This window comes from Alligator mississippiensis, chromosome 4 (assembly GCF_030867095.1).
Source record: "Alligator mississippiensis isolate rAllMis1 chromosome 4, rAllMis1, whole genome shotgun sequence".
In the NCBI taxonomy this organism is placed as follows: domain Eukaryota; kingdom Metazoa; phylum Chordata; order Crocodylia; family Alligatoridae; genus Alligator; species Alligator mississippiensis.
Window position 1 is genome coordinate 250,332,455 of NC_081827.1, and position 21,561 is coordinate 250,354,015.

General features: G+C 41.6%; 1 protein-coding gene across 1 annotated transcript in view; it reads left to right on the top strand.

Moving 5' to 3' along the window:
* Positions 1-21,561, top strand: part of CNTNAP5 (contactin associated protein family member 5) — a 462,074-nt gene that overhangs the window by 232,907 nt on the left and 207,606 nt on the right. Inside the window, exons 5-7 of the mRNA XM_019480590.2 lie at positions 7,524-7,727; positions 10,674-10,858; positions 17,109-17,252. Coding sequence (XP_019336135.2) covers positions 7,524-7,727; positions 10,674-10,858; positions 17,109-17,252 — 533 coding nt within the window. The remainder of the gene's footprint in view (positions 1-7,523; positions 7,728-10,673; positions 10,859-17,108; positions 17,253-21,561) is intronic.

Consider the following 21,561-nt stretch of genomic DNA (forward strand, 5'->3'; position numbering starts at 1 on the left):
GAATCGTCAAGGTGCACAAGACTCAAGGGTCTGTTCCCAGACCCACTGAAGTTAGTAGGAAACTTTCTGCTTGATTTTAATAAGTTTTGGGTGTCTAGCTCATAGGCAGAGGATACAGGGCAACCAGGTGAATAGGAAACACGGGGCTCATCTTGCACTAACGGGGCTGCCAATTCACTTCCACCTCATGGCTTAGGAGTGCAGCCAGGGAAGGGAGCATGTACCTTGTGAGATTCCCATAAGGCCTGTGGTTTGTCAGGGCATCTCTCCTTCCCTCTGCTTCTTTTTGACCCCCTCCATGGTTAAGAGAAAGAGAAGAGCAGCTACACAAGTGGCTTGAAAGTCATTGCTCCTTAGAGGCTGTATCAATAGCATAGTTAGACAGCTAATCTGAAGAGTGTCACTCTTCTTGCACTTTTATGCTGCACTTGAGCTCCATGCTTTACATTTTGAAGAGCTTCCAGGACCAAGTCTTTTTTATTGTAGCTGCTGGCAAAGGTCTTCTTTCAATGGTGACCACTGTGTAGGCCATAAATTGGAGGAGGCAGTAATTCTAGATCATTTGGTGTTGCCCTTCAGCAGGGTCAGAGATGGCGAAAGGGGTGTTTCACTGTGTTACTTGGTCTATCTATCCATCGTTCTATTGTTCCATCTTTTGCTCTATCGTTCTATCTATTGTTCCATCGTTCTAGCTAATTAAACAATGTATTTCCATTAGGAGAGAAGGGAAGGATGAGTGAATTTAGAGGACAGACACACTTCTGAGAGATGGATGTATAGCTGCTCTTGGCGGGAAAGCAGGGGGTTGGGAAGAGCCCCCCTGGCCCTGAAACAGGGGAGTGGTAATGAGTAGGGATCAGAGAGAATATGGTAGGAGAAGATTGTTTTCTTTTCTGGTGGTACCGAATATAGCTTGGGAAGCAAGGTTGGATTGACCTAAAGGAGATATTGTCTTTAGTCAGAAGCAGGGGAGTAGTTGGGTGAGGATTGCTTTGAAATTTTGATTTTTTTTTAGGGGGTTGTTTTGTTGTACTTATTTTAATATTTAGATTTAATTTGGTTTTGTTTTCCATCTTTGTGTCTGTCTATCTTATTGTAAACTGCCCAGAAGCTTTTCTGAGAATGCCAGCATAGAAAGCTAATATATCAATAAATAAAATGGCCAGTGCTTAGACAATGCCATTTTACCAGGGCTGAAAACAAATATTACATAGAAGTGAAATGGACAGTGGCTGTCCCTGATAAGCCAATATTAATTAAAAATTAGCACTTGATTCTGAGAGCTGTCCTATTAATGCATCATGCTGGTCTTTTCAATGGTGACCAGTGTGCCGCCTTAATTATTATTACCGAGTATGTTTTTAGCATTATGAAATTTGCACAGATAAGTCTACATCTAACAAGCAAACCACTTATCAAACATTTTAAATATAGCTAAGGATCCTTTGTTTTATGTCCTTTTAAATACTGTGAGCACTCAGGGTGCTGATTTTTGCTGGTCCTTTAAAATATCATACAATGAAGTTTATATAGATAGATATAGATACAGATCTCTCTCTCTCTCTCTCTATCTATCTATATCTATATAGGTATATATAAATATCTATACCTATATAGATATTTATAGATAGAGATCTATCTATATCTATCTATCTATCGAGAGAGAGAGAGAGAGAGATTGATCTCTGGAAAATAAATTAGGCTTAAATCACTGGAGCTGTGGAAACTCAAGAACGTGCTCACGTCCTCCTCTCAATGGTACCTGTTTTACCGCTTTCAGAAGGCTGCAAAATCAGGTTAGAATTAATAAATAATACATAAAAGCTGTAAATAGACATCACATTTGACCCAGTCCTGATTGTCTCAAGTTTTGACCCAGATTAAACAAGAACGACAGTGGTTTATACACATAGCCCTTGCAAGGTCCAGTGCTTCTCTTCCACCTGTAGGTGACCAATGAGAGCACCCAGCTGGGCCAGGTTATTAGGGGATGACCCTCAAAAACTTTCCAGGTGCACCCCATGACATTTCACATACTTTGTCAGGACTCAGGGTGGGACACTCGTCTTGTAACATCTGTAGGGTCATCATGAGACAAAATGCTTTTTCTCGAGACAAATACAGCATCTCTTTGCAACTTCAGATGCTTTCTTCTCTTCAAACACACACATGCACACAAACTTTAATGCAAAGAAATTTCTCCTCCTGTTATCTAAAAATAGATGAAGAGACATTTTTACCCAGCATCCTCAGCACCATAATGAAGAAATGACCCAGTTCTGAAGACTGCTGTAAAGTTTCCAGCCTACATAGGAAATGTCACAAGTTAAATGGAAATTTCAATGCTTTGGGGATTATCATGTAAACTCTCATGGACATACTGTTACTAAATCCTTAAGAGTTTTGTGGTTATAACAAACAGCTGTAGTTGTGGCAGGAGACATGTAGACAAATGGTAACTTGATTGTTTGGGATGTTGAGAGGAAAATAGGGGTATCGGTATATTTGAGAAAAGGCGTATTAGGTTAACGTAGGGGAATCCTGCTGAACCATGTATTTCATAGGATAAGATTTATGGTTGCATCGACAACACTGATCAAATTCTACAAAATGGGAAATAGCAAAAAGGCATCGGCAACATGAGCAACAAATTCAGCTAACAGGCCAGGAAGCCATGAGAGAAATGGTATTGGGATGTGAGCCTCCTCTCCTCCTTGGGAGTGACGGTTCCTGTAGTTCAAGGGTCTGTTTTCTCATTTTCAGCAGACAGAGCTGCTGGGAATACAATGGAATATTGTGTTTCTGGAGGCAATTACAATACAAGCCCTTTGCCATACCCTTTTCTTTTAATGCTTTTTTCTTCCTTTATTTTCATTCCTTTGCACCGAGATAAAATTAATGCATCAAAGAGAACAGCCCATGAAGTAAGATGGGGATCGCAGGATTGCTCGGAAATGTTCCTAGCAGTGAACAAAGAGAAATGGCCAAATTATTGCTCCTTAAGAGATGGAGCTCTACTGGTGATGGGGATGAAGCATGTTATCGGAGCACGGGGTTAGGGTAGTGTTCAGATAAATTCATTGTTTGACCTGTGAGCAAGGAAACCTCAAAGGGAATGAGGGAGGAGGCATGTCTGTCCTACAGACCCTTTCTCTCCTGAAGTGTGTGGAGACAACTGGTTTTGCAAAAATGTTGGAGGAAGAGGAAAACCAGAGAAGCCAGCCAGGAGATGAGACTATTGAGAACTGCTGTACTCTGTATTTGAAAGGGTTTGGTGAAGTCACCAAAGGATAAAATTGTTCATCTCCCTGTCCTTATGTGGTGAATGCTTTGTAGATGCTTCTGCAAGATGATGGGGTTGCAAGCCCTCTTTTGTTGGGGATGGACCTTATCATATATGCATTGGAGTTGAAAGGGAGTCTCCTTAAAAAAAGATGTAGTATTTGTCCTCTTCCCTGAACATGGCTGCCTTTGCGCTCTGTACTCTGGAAGGAGAGGTTACTCTTCCCCTAGGTTGGACATCTCTGCTCTAGGCTGGTCAGCGTGTTTGGCACCGCAAGCTGGCAAATCAAATATACTAGTGTGCCGGCAGAAGGATAGTTGTGCATTCTGGGTGCTTTCCCAGTGGAAAATAATCCTTTCTTCAAACTATTCTTCGTGCCAGATGTGGAGTTGCTTTAGTGTTTGAATGCATGATTAGCGCTGAGCAAGCTGATTTAAGGGGGAATAACAGAAAGTCCAGTCCTTGGGCCACAACCTGTACTGAACTACAAAGCTGGGCACATTTTTACTATGTTCATATTTCTTCTGGGTCTGGGACCAGAAACACGTACAGATCACAGCAAAGGAGACTCCTGCCATATTTCCAAGCCAAGAGCAGGAACAATATGTAAGGATTCTTGCAAAAGAAGGTATGGCTTCATTCCAGTTTTGCAGATGGGGATATCTGGAAGGTATGGAAAAGTATGCAGGTGAGCAAGCAACTTGGAGGAGCACAAACTCTACAGTCTTTGAGATTAGCAATCCCTTGTCTAACATGCATGCACCCACAGGCATATGCATAAATCCATGAAGACTCTCTTCTGTCTCAAAGGAAAGGGACTGCCCTTTTGAAGTAAGGCTATCATGTTGGATACTCTTTTCTCTGCCCAGTGTGTGGGGCTAGGAGTAGTGGCCACAAAGTGCAGCAGAGAAAAGTTTGGTCGGAGATGAGGAACCACGTTCTAGCCATGATGGTGGTCGGGCATTGGAATAGGCTACTCGGAGAAGCTGTGAAATCTCCCTCCCTAGAAGTTTTCAAGAGCAGGTTGGACTGACACACAACACACATGGATTTCATAGACATTAGGGACATGGTTTAGTCAGGGTGATCCTGCCTTGAGCAGGTCACTAAATTAAACGACCTCATCGGTTCCCTTCCAGCGCTACTTTTCTAGGATCTTGTGTTGTATTAATATCCATCAATATTTTATAGAGGTCATTAAGAACAAAAAAAGTGTAATCTAATCTATTCAATTGGAGGCCATACCCAATTATTTCCTACATAGTGCTTTTGACTTGTTTCGTTCTAAAGATCTCTTGGTCAAATGCTCTCAAATTCCTGGTCCTTGACTTCCAAATAGATTCTGTGTGTTCCTTATTCCTTAAAAAAGGCAAAGAAACCCACCCACAAACCCTGGAGAAATAATCTTCAAGTGGGTTTTTAGAGTCCCTGCAGAGTTTCTGTGCATCTTGTTATATGTAAATGGTAAGCCAGTGATTTGCTGTCATGCAGACTGCCACTAATGACTTCTGCATGTCAGAGCGTTAGCCTGTATAAGTCACGTTTGTCTTTCATTCTTTATTCCCAAAAAATCTTCGGTTCTTTCATCACTGAGGCAAAGTTTCACTGGACTCACTTTTTTTGCTACTGTGCTTTGCCAATGCCGACACTAGGGAGAAACTGCAAATAGTGGCTAATGCCATTACCTAGTGCAGGCAGTGACTAATGTATGATCCTTAAAAAGGTGAGAGGCATGACAAGTGTTTAAAACTTGGGATGTCTGTCTGAATACCCTTTATTCATCAGAAACCCTTGCACTTAAGCAGTGTCATTGTTTCTTTCTATACTCGCTGTGAAATGCGGTACAAGGTTATGGTAGGATACACAATAGATCCTCCGCTTCATCGATATCTTTTGGATGATCCAGACTCATGTCTGTTCTGTGCTCATCATTTATGATTAGAGATGGTGGGAAAATGTTCATGAATGCAGTGTTAATTTGAAAATATTAATTCAATAAATTTTTTCTTTGTGGAAAGCTGATTTCAGTAGCAATTAGTGTGGGGAAACATTTGTTTTAAAAAAAAAATCAAAACAGTCATTCGTAGTATTGACATGTATTTTTCTACTTTGTATTTATTTTGCATTATTTCATGGTGCCTCTGCAGTTGTAGTGCATAATATTCTCGGTGCCTACTCAAATGTCATCCGTGACATGAAGGCTGAATAGTTTATTTTTATTCTGTCTTAAAATCGGTAAGGGTTGTACTTTGTACTGCTTGAGTAGTGTATTTCTAGAGAAACACATCTTCTGTTTGTAGTGTAATGATACAGTTTGACACCAAGTGTCAAAGTATCAAACTGGTGTAATAAGGCACAAAACTTCGAGTCAGTACCAGCCTCTTCCCTTAAAAGTTTAAATCAAATTTTGTAGGGGTGGTGATGTTGCAGCCATGATGCCCCAGGGATATAAGAGAAGAAATGAAGTGATGACTTTTGTCAGACCAGTTTGTTTAGTTGGGGGAAACAAGAGGCCAGCTTTCGGGCTTCAGTCCTCTTTGAAAAATAAAATTTTGAGTTCCCTAAACCAGATGTTAAAATTCTGAAATAGAATTTGTATAAAACCTGGATTTTCTGTTTCATGAGTTTTTTTTTAAAAAAAATATGGCTTACAATGTCAACATTTCTCATAAAGCAGACATTTTGAGTTCTGTGTGCACAGTATGAAGCATTTATCTGAATGCCTGTTGTTCTACATTTATATAAACCGTGTTGTTTTGACATCCAGAAGTCATCTCTGTTAGTTTCCATGAGAACAAATCCTTGATTTCTATTTTATTTTCAACTTATAATAACTTTTAAAGGCAGGCCTTTTAAAATGTTGGGAGGTAGTTCAGAAACACTCGTGTTTATCTTCTGTAAAGAGGAGACAACATAGATTGCAATAATAGTTAAATAATGTCAACATAATTCCAAATAGAGTCTTTGTGATGGGTAGGTGGATTGATTTGCAAACATATAAATCCTTTGGTACTTTTTGATAAGCAGGAAAGTACACAATATACTCTTACATCTATTCAAATACCTATACAGGTAAACATGCACTTAATTCAGATTCTGAACATTTACATCGTAATGTCCGGGCAATCAGGACTCGTAGTAGAGATGACATCTTTTATTAGACCAAGATTTTTTTCAAAAACATTTTCTTAATTTAAAAAAAAAAAAATCATCTTTGTGTCAGAAAGAGACATTCATTATTTTTGATATTATAGGATAATGTTTTTGTTTTCTCAGGATTTGTGCCAACTTGCATTTGAAAGGGGATTAGAAGTCAATTAAAAATGTGCAGAACCAGCAGTTTTAACTTGCTGGTTTGAAATTTAATTTAAATTTAATTTGAAATTGAATGTTAAATGCATCTAATATGTTAAATAAAACCAGCTTTTTTGGATTTGCACTTAAAGCAACTTTACTGAGCAACAGAAGTATTAACTGTAGTTACTGAAATGACAGATTGGTTTTGGTCATCATGGGACAGATTTGCAATGACCTGAGTATCTAAAAATGGGATTTTCAAGGATACAAAATCGGGTTAGATACCTTAAGTGCCACTGAAATCCCTTTGAAGCTGTTTGAGCTAGAACTAAAATGACTCAGCCAACAATTAGCTTGTGACAGCATGATAGATAAGGTGATTTGAAACCACCATTTAGGTTTGGGTAATATGATACCTATTTGAATGCAATGGTTGATTGATGGAGATGCCATTTGAGTGTCTCCATATAGGACTTACATCTCTATATCTATCTATCTCTATATAAGACCTTATAGGAACTTTTGAATGGGATACAAGAACTAAGGTTGTTTATACATAACAGTGACTAATGTCTTGAGAAGGCTTAGAACAAAAAACAACGGTCAAGAAAAAGGATACGCTCCTGGTGGGGTTGGGAGTCTGATAGGGTTGAAGAAGTAGAGAAATGGAAGCATACAAAAGCTCTATGGCAGGTAAAGGAAAGAAAACTACAAGAGACCAATGAGCTCATCTTGGACACGTTTGGTATCCAAAATGGGATGAAAACTGATGGAAAAAAACAATTATTTGGAAGGCCATGAGTGTAATGTCTGATGGCAGTTATTAGTTTTCTTAGGTGTTTTATCCTCTTAACTTCCAGTGAAATCAAGGAAGACTTTAACATTATTGCACCATTAAAATTCTCCTTTGTCAAACCATTTTCTTTTCCACCTCCCCACCTAGAATCGGATATAGCGGATTTTGATGGCAGGAGTTCCTTACTGTACAGATTCAATCAAAAACTGATGAGCACCTTCAAAGATGTGGTTTCCCTGAAGTTCAAGAGCATGCAGGGAGATGGAGTCCTATTCCATGGAGAAGGACAGCGTGGAGACTACATTACTCTGGAGTTGCAGAAAGGGAAACTCTCCTTACATATTAACCTGGGTAAGACCTGTTTGTGTTTTCTAATATTGTTGTGTTGAGAGTTGTATTTTATTTCTTGGCTTAGTTGCACGTTGTTATTTTTATTAGGGCAGTGTCTAGGAAGCCCAACTGATACCGTAGTAGTTATCCAAATACAAAAAGCCTGTTGGGACCTTTTTTAGTGTATTGCAGTATATTTGCTTCTAGGGTTTGGTTAGAACCAGGAAAAGAAGAGACCCCATCATTGCATGCTCATGAAGGGTGCAGGCATAAGAGAAAGTTTGGCTCGGTTCCTCTTTAGTGGATACCTGCTATACATCTTCATTTGGCTGGAAGAACTATAGCATTGCCTATAAGGAGGTATTATGCACTGCAAAGCAGATCGCCAGCGTGAATAGTCTTCCTCTGTGCAGTATAGGAGCAAGAATAGAAGATAAATGGACTTTCCTTTAACTAGCAGCAGTCAAAACTTGTGGGCAGTTCTACACAGGGGCATCTCTAGCTAAGAGAGAGATTTCCCTAATTTTCAATCTCTCTTTTTGGCTCTACTTCACTGTTTCAATTTTTGCTTGAACAACCCAGTGGCGCCAAGTAATAATTGGGTATTCGTGGGTTTTTTTAACGCTTGCAGTTAAACAGTTTCGTTTGGCAGCGTGTTGGACAATTTCACCTGTGCGCTCTTTCTCAGAGGAAAAAGAGGTGCCTCTAGGATGATGATCTCTTTGGTGGGATGTCAGTATGGACTTTGCCAGCTAAAAGCATGAGCACATACTGGCTGAACAATACCCGTTAACCGAAAGCAGCAACTATAACAAACCTGCCATTCAAACCAACCATTAGAGGGGCCTAAAGACCTAGTGTGAACATGCTTTCCTGTCTGACTTCAGACTAATACAGCTAACTACCTTCTGCTTTGGGTTTTATTGTTCTAAATTCCCCATCACCACTACTCCTGAAGGTAGCAATAAGGTCAGCAGTTGTTTATTTCTCCCCGATGCATTTACTCGATAGTGCTAGAAGCTGATGGTGCCTGTTGTCCTCTGTAGCTTCCAATTTCAGTTGGCAAAGTAGAAAGAGGGGACATATTAGTAAAACTCCCTCGTGCAGACAAAGCCAGTGAGAAATGAAGCGGCATCCTCTGTTTATGTCTGTAGGAATTAGCACTCAGTCATCAGTCGGGACCAACTGAAAGTACTAAAACAGAAGTTGTTAATAAGTCCTTCTGTGTTTCTCCCTTCATGCTTAATTGTGTTTGTGTGAAGTGCCAATAACAATTTTCCACAGCTCCTTGGGATTTTTTATGTAAACTCGTTTTGTAGTTTAAGAGTAGAAGGGATCATCCTGCATTTCTGTTGGTTGTTATTTAAAAAGGCATTGCACATGCTAGTAGCCATTTCACGATGGAGCTGTGAATGCTGGATTCTCCGGTACCGTTGGTTTCTCCTCGTCCTTCAGAGGATACTCAAAATACAGACACCCAACATGCTTATACTGGTATAATCTGATTTTATGCCAGTGTAAGAGGTGGTATACAACCTTATATTACTATAAATATACAGACTTAGCTTAGTGAAAGTCATTGCAATCTGTCACTGTGAAATTTCACGTTGGAAAACCGGTAGTCATGATGCAGTTTTGAGTGACATCAGTGGATGTAGTGTGTGCACCCCAGCTCTAGTTAACTGCAGCTGACTTTTTGGGAATGGCTTTTCGGGAAAATGATGACCTGTTTCTCTGCCACCTACAGTCAAGGTATTATAATGGCAGACTGCTACTCTAAGACAAGCTGATTATCTCACCGCAGACCCTAGTGCAGTTGACATCTGTGAACAAAATCAGTGCAAACTACACAGGTGACCAAATCAATGCAAAAGCAATTCACACTATACTGGTGACCAAGAATTGCCTGTCTGCACCCTCAGGTTTTTACCTTGGGATAGGGACTTGACACCATAGTTATATATTTTGTTTGATTTTTATTTATTTATTTTTTTTTTGGTGAGTAGTTACCTGATTGCTGAGTCTCAAAGATAAAATATTTCATTCAGCAATGCATCTGTGCTGCGAGATTGGAATCTGGATTTCAGCCATCACAAATTTTATGAATGTGTACGTCAGGACCGGGTGTATTTGGAGGCACAGATTTGAATTTATAGGCAGTGTAATTAATCATTTTGGAATGTGCATCATTCCATTGCCATGGAAACTCTGAAGTATTAAGGCATGCGGCTAGTGGGGAAATAGAAGAGGTTTTAGCTCTTTGAGAGCTGAGCTTGATTCTTCTATCATTGGAGTTTTTAGGTGAAGTGGGGTTACTTTACTCACGTTGGTAGCGTTAGTACAGGTATTTTCCAGTGCAGTGAAGACCGAAATCTGGCCCTATCTAAGGATCAGTTTTTGTTTAGATGCATTGGAATTACCTTGCTGAAAATACTCGTGTTCATGGCCGTTGCTTGGCTTGTTGTGTTTTTACTGCAGAGGCTTAGGTATATTTTGTTTGCCAAAATGCAAAAAGTGAGCAGTAAGAACTGAAATGTCAGGGTAATCTGCTACGCTAAAGGGCAGCAGATTGTTATGCAGTCTGGACTGAGCTGTTAAAATGTTAGGTTCTCAAATGCCCGTCCAGGTTAACGGTGATTTTCCTAGCAGTGGTGTAGAGGGCAGTGCGCGCAGTATCCTGGGGCACTTCTTGTTGCCCTTCTTGTTGTCCCTTCTTATTCCTGATCAAGAAGTTTGCAATGCAACTTCACCCCTCAAAAAAATAAAAAAATAAAAAAAAATAAAATAAAAAATGAAGTAGCTACCAAAAATCCAACATGGGTTTTTTGCTGGGTCTGGTTTATTGGGGTGTGAGTGTAAAAGGCTGTTTGGTAGCTCATAAACGATGAGCACTATTGAACCTTCAGCGCTTCCGTTCAAGATCTCTGGACTCATGACAGTGTCCTCTGCCTGTCTCTGCCCCTTCAGGAGATGCCAAGCTGCGTTTCAGCAACAGCCACACGTCCGTCACCCTGGGCAGCCTCCTGGACGACCAGCATTGGCACTCTGTTCTGATTGAGCGATTCAACAAGCAGGTGAACTTCACGGTAGACAAGCACACTCAGCATTTCCGAACCAAGGGGGACTCGGATCACCTGGACATCGACTATGAGGTGCGTCAGGTCTCTTGGGTTATGCCCTCGCAGGAGAGTCTGAGCTTAGGCAAACATACTTGAGCTTCCCCAGCAGCAGAAATCTCTTCTGAGCATGGTTCCCCTTGCCCATAAAACTTCCCTTCATTTTTAACCAGCTCAGGTCGTATCACATCTTTTACCCTGTGAGCATTGCATTAGATCCCAGCTGCAGTCCCAGCTGAGGGTACATCCACACAGCCTCCTGCCGTATCTTTTTTTTTTCTGCATGCACCAAATCCTGAAAATTGGGCAATATAACTGCTTTAGAGAAGTCCTGAGCAAATGGCAATAAGCAGGACTAAGTCTGAGAGCAGGCTTGGATGCATGCTCATATCCAGGATTTGGCACATGCGTCTTGGCAGCTCTCCTTGGCTTGGCCCAGAGGTGTCATACAGCGTTCCAGGAAGAGGAGCGATGCTACAGCAAAATCACCTACATCAGTGGCAGATCTCCAAGGGCCAGGTCCTATTCCAGCTATTAGGCACGTGAGCGGACTTATGCACCTACACGTGATTTGATTCTCTCCTGATCCAGTCCTGAAAATCTATGAGTGCATCAGTGTTTGTACATAGGCAAACAAGGTTCCTTGGGCAAATTTGACATCTTTTATTAGACCAACCCAAATAGTTGGAGAATATTTATTAAGCAAGCTTTCGGGTTCAAACAACACACTCATCTGACCCTTAAGACTGAGTCGCACACAAAAAAAAGCAGGGGACCCACACACCTTTTGCATGAACTGTTTTTCAGGGTTTGACACAGTGGGCAATAGTCTCACCTAGTTGACTACGGCCACTTACACACGTAAGGGGTGGGATAGAATCTGGTTCAACTCCAATGGGTAAATTATTAGTTTTCTTTGTTCCTAACAGGCTCTTTGTGCTCATGGTCCTGCTTTTAATCCACCTTGCCACTGACTGGCAGGTCTGTAGCTGTCCCCAGCTTGAAGATAAAGGCAAGCAACCTTCTCTGTAGAGGCGGCAGGTGTAGGGAACCAGCGAAGCAAAGACCCAAGACAGGGTTTTATCAGGCAGAAACATCCTCTGATGCCCGGTTTGCACTCCATTGTTGAGAATTTCCCTTCCAAGGCAAGAAGCCAGGCTGGCAAAAAAAAGTGTAAATTAGGGATCTTCAATCATCTTCCGTGATGGAGACAGGAAAACTTTGTCAAAACATGCAGCGTGGTCCGAAGAGGTTGGTAGGTGGTTAGAAGTTGAAGCTAAAAAATAGAAATGCTAGCTGGCTCTCAAACAAGCCAACCTAATGGTGAAATGCAATATTTTCTAACTTGCGGGGGGGTCACCTTTGTAGAGAAGAACCATTGGAAAACTAGGAGAATGTCCTTGAAATGAGGAGGGATTGTAAGGATTCGCCCCTCGGTGACTGAGAGATGAACGACCTGGATATTCAGCCCTGCGATTTTCTCACTTTCAGCAAAAATGTGACCCATTACTTCCTGTTGTGCTGTTGATGTTGGAACGGGGTTTTTTTGTTTGTTTTGGGTTTTTTTTTTCGATTTCCTAGGTGGTCTAATAAAAGGTATCATTTCTGACCCAAGAGTTCTAGATTTGTGCATTAATTGATGTTGGAAGGTATTTGTATAAAGTAACACTGATGCTTCAGTGCAGTTTGAGGAAGTGTTGTTAGCTCACACTTTCCAAAAATGTGTCTCACTGAAGATTATGGAAGCTAGTTAGCCTCAGCTGGTACAGATCAGTATACCATCACCTACCTCAATCAGGCACTCCAGTTTACACCAACCAAGGATCTGCCCCCCCCCTCCCCGGCTCAACACTTCCCAGGGTTTGTTTTTTCAATTCACGTTTGAATGACTCAAGCATTTCAAACCTAACATTAGAGACAATGAAGTCTAATGAAAGTTTATCTCAGCACACTTAAGGGATTAAAGATCTAGCTAAGGGTAATAAGACCATTAGTTTGGTAATTACAATTATTACTGATCACTAAGGAAACTGTTTTCTCAATAATGCAGCAGTATAATTGATATTGATTTTTTTTTCCCCTGCTTTCTTTTTTTTTTTTAAACCCAGCGCAATGTCCCTAAGCAGGAGACTTAAAAGAACAGAAAATGAAGGAAAAAGAATGCCAAGTGATTTAAGCAAGAACTAACAATTCTCAGCTCGAAATCAGCTTTGCTATTGCGTGACCCCTTGTGTCAATAACAAACTTGCAAGCGATGTGGTGTTGAAAACGGTTTCCCTCTTTATTGCCATGTAATGATCAATTAATCCAACAGAGGCACAAGTTCGTCAAGTCTCCTTCATTAAGGTTTCATCTTCAAAGCAGGGCTGACGGTTTTATCTCTGCAGTTTCCTTTTATTTATTTTTTGCTTTATTTACTCTGGTCTTACACACGTACACACACACACACAGAGAGTCTTCTCACACCATTGCAGCAATGGGTTTAGACAAACCTTTTAGATAGAAACTGGAATTGCTAAGGGGGGAAAAAAAAGGTTTAAATAGCTTCTAGTATTTCTGCAATGTTAAACAGCCATCCCTTGGTGACCTCGCATCAGTTGTTCTTGTGCAGGACGCAGCACCCTCTGTGCCTTCTATATGTTGTATATTTTTTACATGGCTGTTGACATTGATAAAAGGGGGAAAAAATAAAGTGTGGGGGGAGATGGAAACCTGGAAAGGAAAAAAAACCCCCAAAAACCCACCAAAGCCCCAAAATAGCAACAATAGGAATTTCTTTGTCAAAAAGGCCCACGTAAATGAAGCTTGATTTGGATTTTACACCTACAAATTGAGTATAAGATTTTGAAAATTAACATTTAGTCATAGATTTGAGCTATAAATACCATCTCTGAAAGATTTTTTTTTTAAATTGCATTCCTTAATTCTTTTTTCCTTTGATGTGTCATGTGCAACAGCTTATAGTTGGCATAGATGGCTCAGTTGAAGGTACATTCTCTTGGTATTTTAAGACTGACAGTTTAAAGCAAACCAGCAAAATGATGTCTTCTATTGTTATTAAGTGGTATCATGTATTTATATCACTGCTGTCCAATGAATGTCATTAGAATTGCTGAATGATCTTCTATCCTGTTCTCTGAGCAATGCATTATAGTCAATATTGCTCAGAAAAAGCAGGGATATTCCTTAAGCATATACCATATGGATCATCATTTAGGAGCAGAAAGATATGAGTTCTCCCTTTTCATTGCTCTGAAATTCTGTGGTGCCTTGGTTTATAGCTTGAGGAAAGCAATGGCCATGGACTGGACTTAAAGTTATGATTTTTAGGCTCTAAGGTATCCCAGATGCAGCCTTGCAACCAGGGGTTGGGATACATGGAAGCCCTCAATTGTCATACAAAATAGGGCTGTGCAAATTTTGGTCCCCGATTCAATTCGGTGGAGATTCGGTCCAATTCGGTGGCCGAATCTCTGAATCTGAATCGAATCAGAGGACCCTTCAATCCCTCCGAATTGAATCAGATCCCTCCGAATCGATTCGGAGAGATTCAGAAAGATTCAGTGATTCAGACATAGACACAGCTTTAAATGTTTTTTCTACGTACCTCTAGGTAGCAGGGGCTCGTGAATGCTGCGATGCTGGGGCACGTGGAGTGTCCCACAGGAGCGCGGGGGGCTGCCCAGTGCACTCAGCAGACCTGGAAGTGAACCAGAAGCACTTCTGGGTCTGCTGGGGAGCACGCAGGTAGCCACTCTCCGTACCCCCCTGGGTTGGTGACTGGTGCCTCCTGGGTCTGAAAAGGCACCTGGGGTCCCCCTGTTGCCTATTGCCAAGTTGGGGGGACATGGGGGGACCCCTGTGCACTCCCTGGCATACCCCTAAGCGGACTGGAAGTAGTTCCAGTCCACTTCCAGGTTCACCGCTGAGCACGTGGACGACCCCCACCTCCTGTGGGACGCTCCATGCACCCCAACATCACAACATTCATAAGCTTGCCTGCTACCTTGAGGTATGCAGAAAAAACTTTTAAAGCTGTATCTGGGTCCGAAACACTGATTCTCCGAATCGGCATCGAATCTTCAGGTTCGTATTCGGCCAAAGCGAATCAGGGACAGTGATCTAAATCAACGAATCCAATCAGTGTCCCTGATTCAGGCTGAATCTGAATCCAAATTGAATAGAGCCCACTTTGCATGCCCTTAATACAAAAGCTTTTATCAAATGAACCCACAATGTTATAGTTGCGACTCCAGAATAACCTTTATGTTTCTCATTTTGGCAAACATTTTGGGGAAGTTTTGTATAATTTTGGAGCTGAAAGATCCACCTCCTTCTCCATAGTCTAAAAAAATGTAGCCAGCATTGTACTTGTTCTTAATAGGAACTGTGCCTAAATATTAAGGCAATATCATTTAACAAACCCTGTAGTCCTCCCAGTAAATTATACATTGAACAGTAAAAATTCTAGTGATTTCTAGTTTGCTTGTTTGTTTAAATATATTATGTTAAATGTTTTCTTCTGTGCTCTTTGCACAGAAGACATTGTTATACATTATATTATATATTAGACAATATAATACTATATGTTTATACATATATTATATTATGTTAAATGTTTTCTTCTATGCTTTTTGCTTGTTTGTTTAAATATATTATGTTTTCTGCCTTAACACAACGTAGTGCTTTGTGTGTTGAGGGCAATTTTTCCTCTCAGACCTATTCTTGTGTACTCTGGAGTTTATAATGACTTCAGTGAACAGAGGTCTAGAGAGTTGTTGGCGCTTTGAACTCATGTGGTTCATTTCCATCAGGAATCTCAGTGTACTGCACTATCAAAATGTTTTATGTACCCACTATATGCATGCCACAGAGCCAGAAGAGCATCTCCAAATTAATTGTGAATCTCCAGGCCCAACTTATTTCTGAACTCCCCTGCAGGTAGGGATAATATATGCATTACAGCATCCCTACAGACTGCATCTGAGCCAGCCTGGGGGTGGCTAAAACCTTGCTCTTCCTCCCCTCCATGCTTCCTTTCTGTCTTTTGAGACATTTGTTTCACAGAAGCACTAATATGGAGCAGTCCTTGCAGTTGTGTTTGCCTCCTTGCAAGGATAAATGTCCTCCTGCTCACAAAGTAGCGTAATGCCTTAATGGAGTTAGTCTCACAACGTCCCAGGAATACATTATTATTTACATTCAACACATGCAGAGGAGCCCCTCCAACAACTGCCAATAGCAAAGATATAGACCTTGAGATGATGGTCTAACTGCTAGGTGTGGTACATACAGGTGGTGAGAACCATAGAGTCATAGAAAACGAGGGTTGAAGGGAGCTCAGGAGGTCACATCCAGTGCAACCCCATGCTCAGAGCAGGACCATCCCCAACTACATCATCCCAACCAAGGCTTTGTCTAGCCAGTTCTTAAAAAACCTCCAAGGTAGGAGATGCCACCAGCTCTCTGGGTAACCTGTTCCACTGCTTTACTACCCTGCTAGTGAGAATTTTTTTTCCTAATATCCAACTTTCCTGACTGCAACTTAAATCATCTTGCCTTGATCAGCTCACAGTCTAAATAGATGAGACTAATAAAGGAAAGAGGGGAATCAGAGGTGAAGTGATATGGCCAAGGCTGCAGAGCAGAACAGTGGCAGAGCCAGGCATTAAACCTGGGTTTCAGAGAATCAGAGAAAATGAGGGTTGAAGGGACCTCAGGAGGTCACATCTAGTCCAACCCCCTGCTCCAAGCAGGACCAGCCCCAACTACATCATCCCAGTCAGGGCTTTGTCAAGCCGGGTCTTAAAGACCTCCAAGGATGGAGAGTCCACCACCTCTCTGGGGAGCCTGCTCCAGTGCTTCACCATCCTCTGAGTGAGGAAGTTATTCCTAATATCCAACCTCAACTTCCCTTGCTGCAACTTGAGCCCATTGCTCCTTGTCTGTCATCTGCCCCCACTGAGACCAGTCCAGCTCCATCCTCTTTGCAACCCCCCTGCAGGGAGGTGAAGGCTTCTGTTCAATCCCCCTCGGTCTTCTCTTCTGCAAACTAAATCAACCCAGTTCCCTCAGCCTTTCCTTACAAATCCTGTTCCTCAGCCCCCAAATCATTTCCATTGCCCTGCGCAGGACCTGCCAGCACATAGTACAGCTCTGTCCACTTCCCTACGTGGCAGCCTCCCTTCGCCCAGTCTGACTCCGACCCCATGCTCCACGTGCTGTGCTCATTTCTTTCCCCAACGTGTTTGTCATAACTGAGTGTTGTCTTTGTTCTTTCCCAAAGCTCAGTTTTGGAGGGATCCCGGTCCCAGGAAAGCCAGGAACCTTTCTGAAGAAAAATTTCCATGGATGCACTGAGAACCTGTATTACAACGGCGTCAATATAATTGATCTTGCAAAAAGGCGCAAACCGCAGATCTACACCGTGGTAAGGATTTAATAGTCTGTTTTTCTTCATTTGATTAATTAGCTTCCTATCTGTGCTGTTTACAGGCACTGCCATCATGATCGGTAAACGCACCTCCAATTAACGAGTGCTGCAGGTAGTTAACTGGTTAACAAGATATTTGCTGATGCTCATGTGCTTTCAGCTGAGTCATTAAAAGGTGCAGGTACAACTAAGCAAACTTCACTGATTTTCCACTGGATTGAATCAGTAACTTGTAGCTGAGGCATGCTTAGTTTGGGCAAAACTTTTACCTTCTACTGAGCAAAAATTCCTGGATCTCTGAATAGACTCTCACAGAACATCGAATGCTGTTACTGATGCTGTTTAGGTGTAGGTTTAGATTTATATCCTGCCCTATCCAGGAAAGCTCAGCACGGATTACAATAACAGGCAAACAAATCTGATGATACAAAACAATGCAAATGCTACAGCTAACTCTGATAATCTTCCTGACCTGGAATAAAATCTATTATCTTGGTATCCCCCCACAAGTACTTGGGGTGAATAAAGGTCTCTAAATGTGGCCCTTAGCTTGGGTTTGCATGAAAACTGAGGGGGAAATGCCACAGATTTTTCAAATAATGCTTTCCATTGGTCTCCCCTTCAATTCTCCAAATTCAGAGTATTGGAAATGTATTTGAATAACTCTAACTGGTTGGAAGCAATGGGGAAAAGAAATGCTGTCAACCTTTCATCAAACTTGTGCTTCTTTTTTTTAACTGAAACACTTTACGTGAACTTTTTCAAACATGAAACTTCAGTGAAAATTTCATCTAGATCTGGTTAGTTTTTCTCAGCCAAAAAACTAAGAATATACTTGTGTGCACATACATATGTACATTATATTTATATAATATGCATACATACATATATGCATGCGCATATACACACACACATACATACACACATATATACACATACGTGTATGTGTATATATGTGTGTATGTATGTGTGTGTATATATGTATACATGCATGTATATGTATATAAATGTGTGTGTATATATAAAATAGGGGTGTTTACACATTTTATATATAAAGTTATAGATGTATAACATTGTGTGCATGTGTATACACACACATAGAGTGTGTGTGCGTGTGTGTGTGTGTGTGTGTGCGCGTGCACGCATGCATGCATGCAGATATGAGTGTTGAGTGGGTGGCATGAAGCTTTTTATAAACAGAACGGGAAACCTTGACTTCAGGAGGAAAATGCTGGTGCATTGCATTACAGTATCCAAGATTTAAAAGACCCATTGCACTTGTTTTATATCCTTGCAGATTAGACATGCAGCATATTTAGGTTTCCATTTTTGAAAGAAATGTTGGCCGATTAGAATTCGTAGGACTTTTTACTGTATGTAAAACCATGTATGACCAGCTCCGCACACTGTATGCAGCACACAATTGTGTTGCACGTGACACGTGGGGCTGATCTGAGACCTGCAGGCAGCACCAGGGGCCAAATCATAGGTCTCTGCATGCCGGATCTGATCCATGGGCTGTATCTTTGCCACCCCAACTGTATGTCATTGTAAAAATAGGGCCAGTCATTGAAATAAAACTGCTCTTGATCCCTATATCAGTTTGTGGAGTTTGGTGGCAAAAGATATATTCACCCCATAGTCAGTCCAAATGGAAAAACTCTGCCTTGCTAACTGTGTGCTGACTCAGAGCTCTGGGGTCACAGCTTTAGGAAGTGCTTTAGACTGACTTTGTTCCAATGAAATGTCATTTAGGATTTCACCTAATGCCTCAGATCAAAATAACCTATTCAAGGCTCATATTCATTGTGGTTTCATACATGCCCATAGCATGTTTTTCTCCAGCCCCTCTTGAATACTGTGTGTCAGTAATACAGTCCCAGCCATCAAAAGAGACATTTGTTTGTTCTGGCATTAGGAGGTGATCAGAAGTTGCAATGTTTAGGCCCCTTGAAAGAAGAGGATGTCTCCTCCACTCCTTATTCTTCCACCTACCTGCACCCATTTTCAAAAGCTGGTTCCTAAAGAGCCTCTTGCAAGACTTGCGCTCTTGTGCCATGCATATGTCTGGCAGTTGCACACGTCAAGTATATACCAGTAGTTGGGGTCCATCGTGTGCTGTATTTCAGCTTGCACTGTGCAGACATCCTTGGATAGCCATCTTTTTGTACATGCTTGCATGTGTGCACAGGTCTAACAGTCCCTTGCAGAAGCGTTTCTCCCTCCACCTCTTCTGCTACAGGCTCCCAAGGGTTCCCTCCCCATCTCAATACCTTAGATAACTCCAGGAGTCATCATTTCTCTTGGAGACGCAGTTAAACTAGCCACTGTACTGTGAAAGGTCCTGTGGGACAAAAAGGCGGGTTCTCCAAGCCCATTGATGTTTTCAAGTGATGCTCTCATGCTACCAGGGAGTCGAAAGCTTGCTCCAACTGCTGTCTACCTCCTCAGGCCCACCTGGGTTCTGCTTTGTCCGACTGCTCTTTATGAGATAGTGCTGAAAGGGAAAACTGGATGAAAGGATGTACAAAAGCACACAATGAAGTACATCAAGAAGTTTGACTTTCCACTTCATACAGTCCATTGCCTACTTAATACCTTTTAAAGTTCACACCTGCAGAGGCAATGCTGATAGCATGGTATAAAAAACCCTTCTCTTGGTTCTCCAGGTTACTTCCCCTGCAGTGAGTCGGTCTGCATAGCCACACACGCTGGCCAACAAACAGAAAAGAAATGGCTTTTCCAAGCGACAATAACTCTGTGGCCTCATGCAGGCAGTTTTCATTTGAGTTGAAGTTGAGTCCTGAAGTCATTCGAATGACAAATGTCTGTCTCTTAACCAAAAATCTTAGCCCAGATCCACGTTTTACGCTGGGAAAGCCATAATTCATGAGGGAAACAGCTTGTAGCTCCAGAGCAGAGAGAAATCTCCATGTTATCTTCTACCAAATGACATTAAGTCTGGAGAACAATGTGACATCCAGAAACCTGCACTTAGGGTCTCTCCACAGCCTTTGCAATAGGCAGAGTGATGATATTTCAACTTCAGAAGCACGGGCCTCTGCTGCGGAGGATAGGAAAAAGCCTGCTCCGAGTAATGACCTTAGATGTACTACATTTACAGCAGAGAAGAGACCCTGCAGGTGGGCAGTATTAATGTTTCATCTGCATAGTCTCCTTGCCAGGTGCATTTTAGTATCATTTGACATCTTTGTTTTTCTAACTCTTTTTTTCAGTGCTTAGACATGTAGGAAACCCCCATACAATGATGAGACCTGTCTGTTTTACACTGTTTTGTCTTCAAATGTCATTCCTTCTTCTGCCTAACAGATAGCTGTACTGCCAGCTCTCATCCAATATTTTCATCCAACTTTTTCTCTGAGTTTCCACCCCCACCCCTTTCCATGCTTCTTGAGCATGCCAAACATTGTGTAAGACTCCAGCATTTCCCCTCATCAGCGTGTTGACCAGTTTTGTAGCACAGGGTTGCAAAATATTCTCAAAAATTCATAGCAAGCCTCACCATTGTTCTGCTTGGTGTCTTATTTTCCCCCGAAGTCCCTGGGGGATCTTTTTGAACACTTATACCAAATCTTTCAGTCTCTTCAAATCCATGATGAGACTCTCTGAAGCAGATTGTTCTGCTCTGTTCTCATTTCCTTGATCTTGCTTAGGTAACACAAAAGATGCCAAGATGGATCGGTGTGCATGGGGAGTTTACTGCAAGCAAGGAGCTCATTTCCTCACATGAGTGACTGGGCCCATTGCAAGAGGCTCATGGATAGGGCATAATGCTGTTTTCAGGCCATTCCTACTAGGTGAAGAGTTTGCTTAGTGAACAGCTGGCACAGGGGAAGGTACTCAAGGGTCAGGAAGCTTTAACGCACTCCTGACAGTCCCTGTCTGCTTCATCCAGGAGAAGCCAAAAGAGGATTTGACCTCCTGGCTTCGACTCTGATATTTTTGGCCTAAGGCTCAACATTTAATGAGAAGGTTTTGACCTCTCTGAGCTATGCCCAACACCTCCAGTCATTACATGCCTCTGGGATTTGAAGTATCCACAGCTGTGATCATTACAGAGAAAAGAAGCCGGTGATTAGGGGTAAAAGAAGAGATCCCAGAGAGGCCGACACTTAATGTTTCTTTCACCCTACCGTTGCTTTTATTCACTTAAAATAGGGAGTATTCCTCTCCCCTCCCCTGAGTCTCATAAATATTTGAATTGTATTATTAAATAGCTGAGAGAGGCCTGTGTCTATATGAGATCTGAGAGGAAAGCGTCAGGACTTTCGGCTTCCCATTCTCC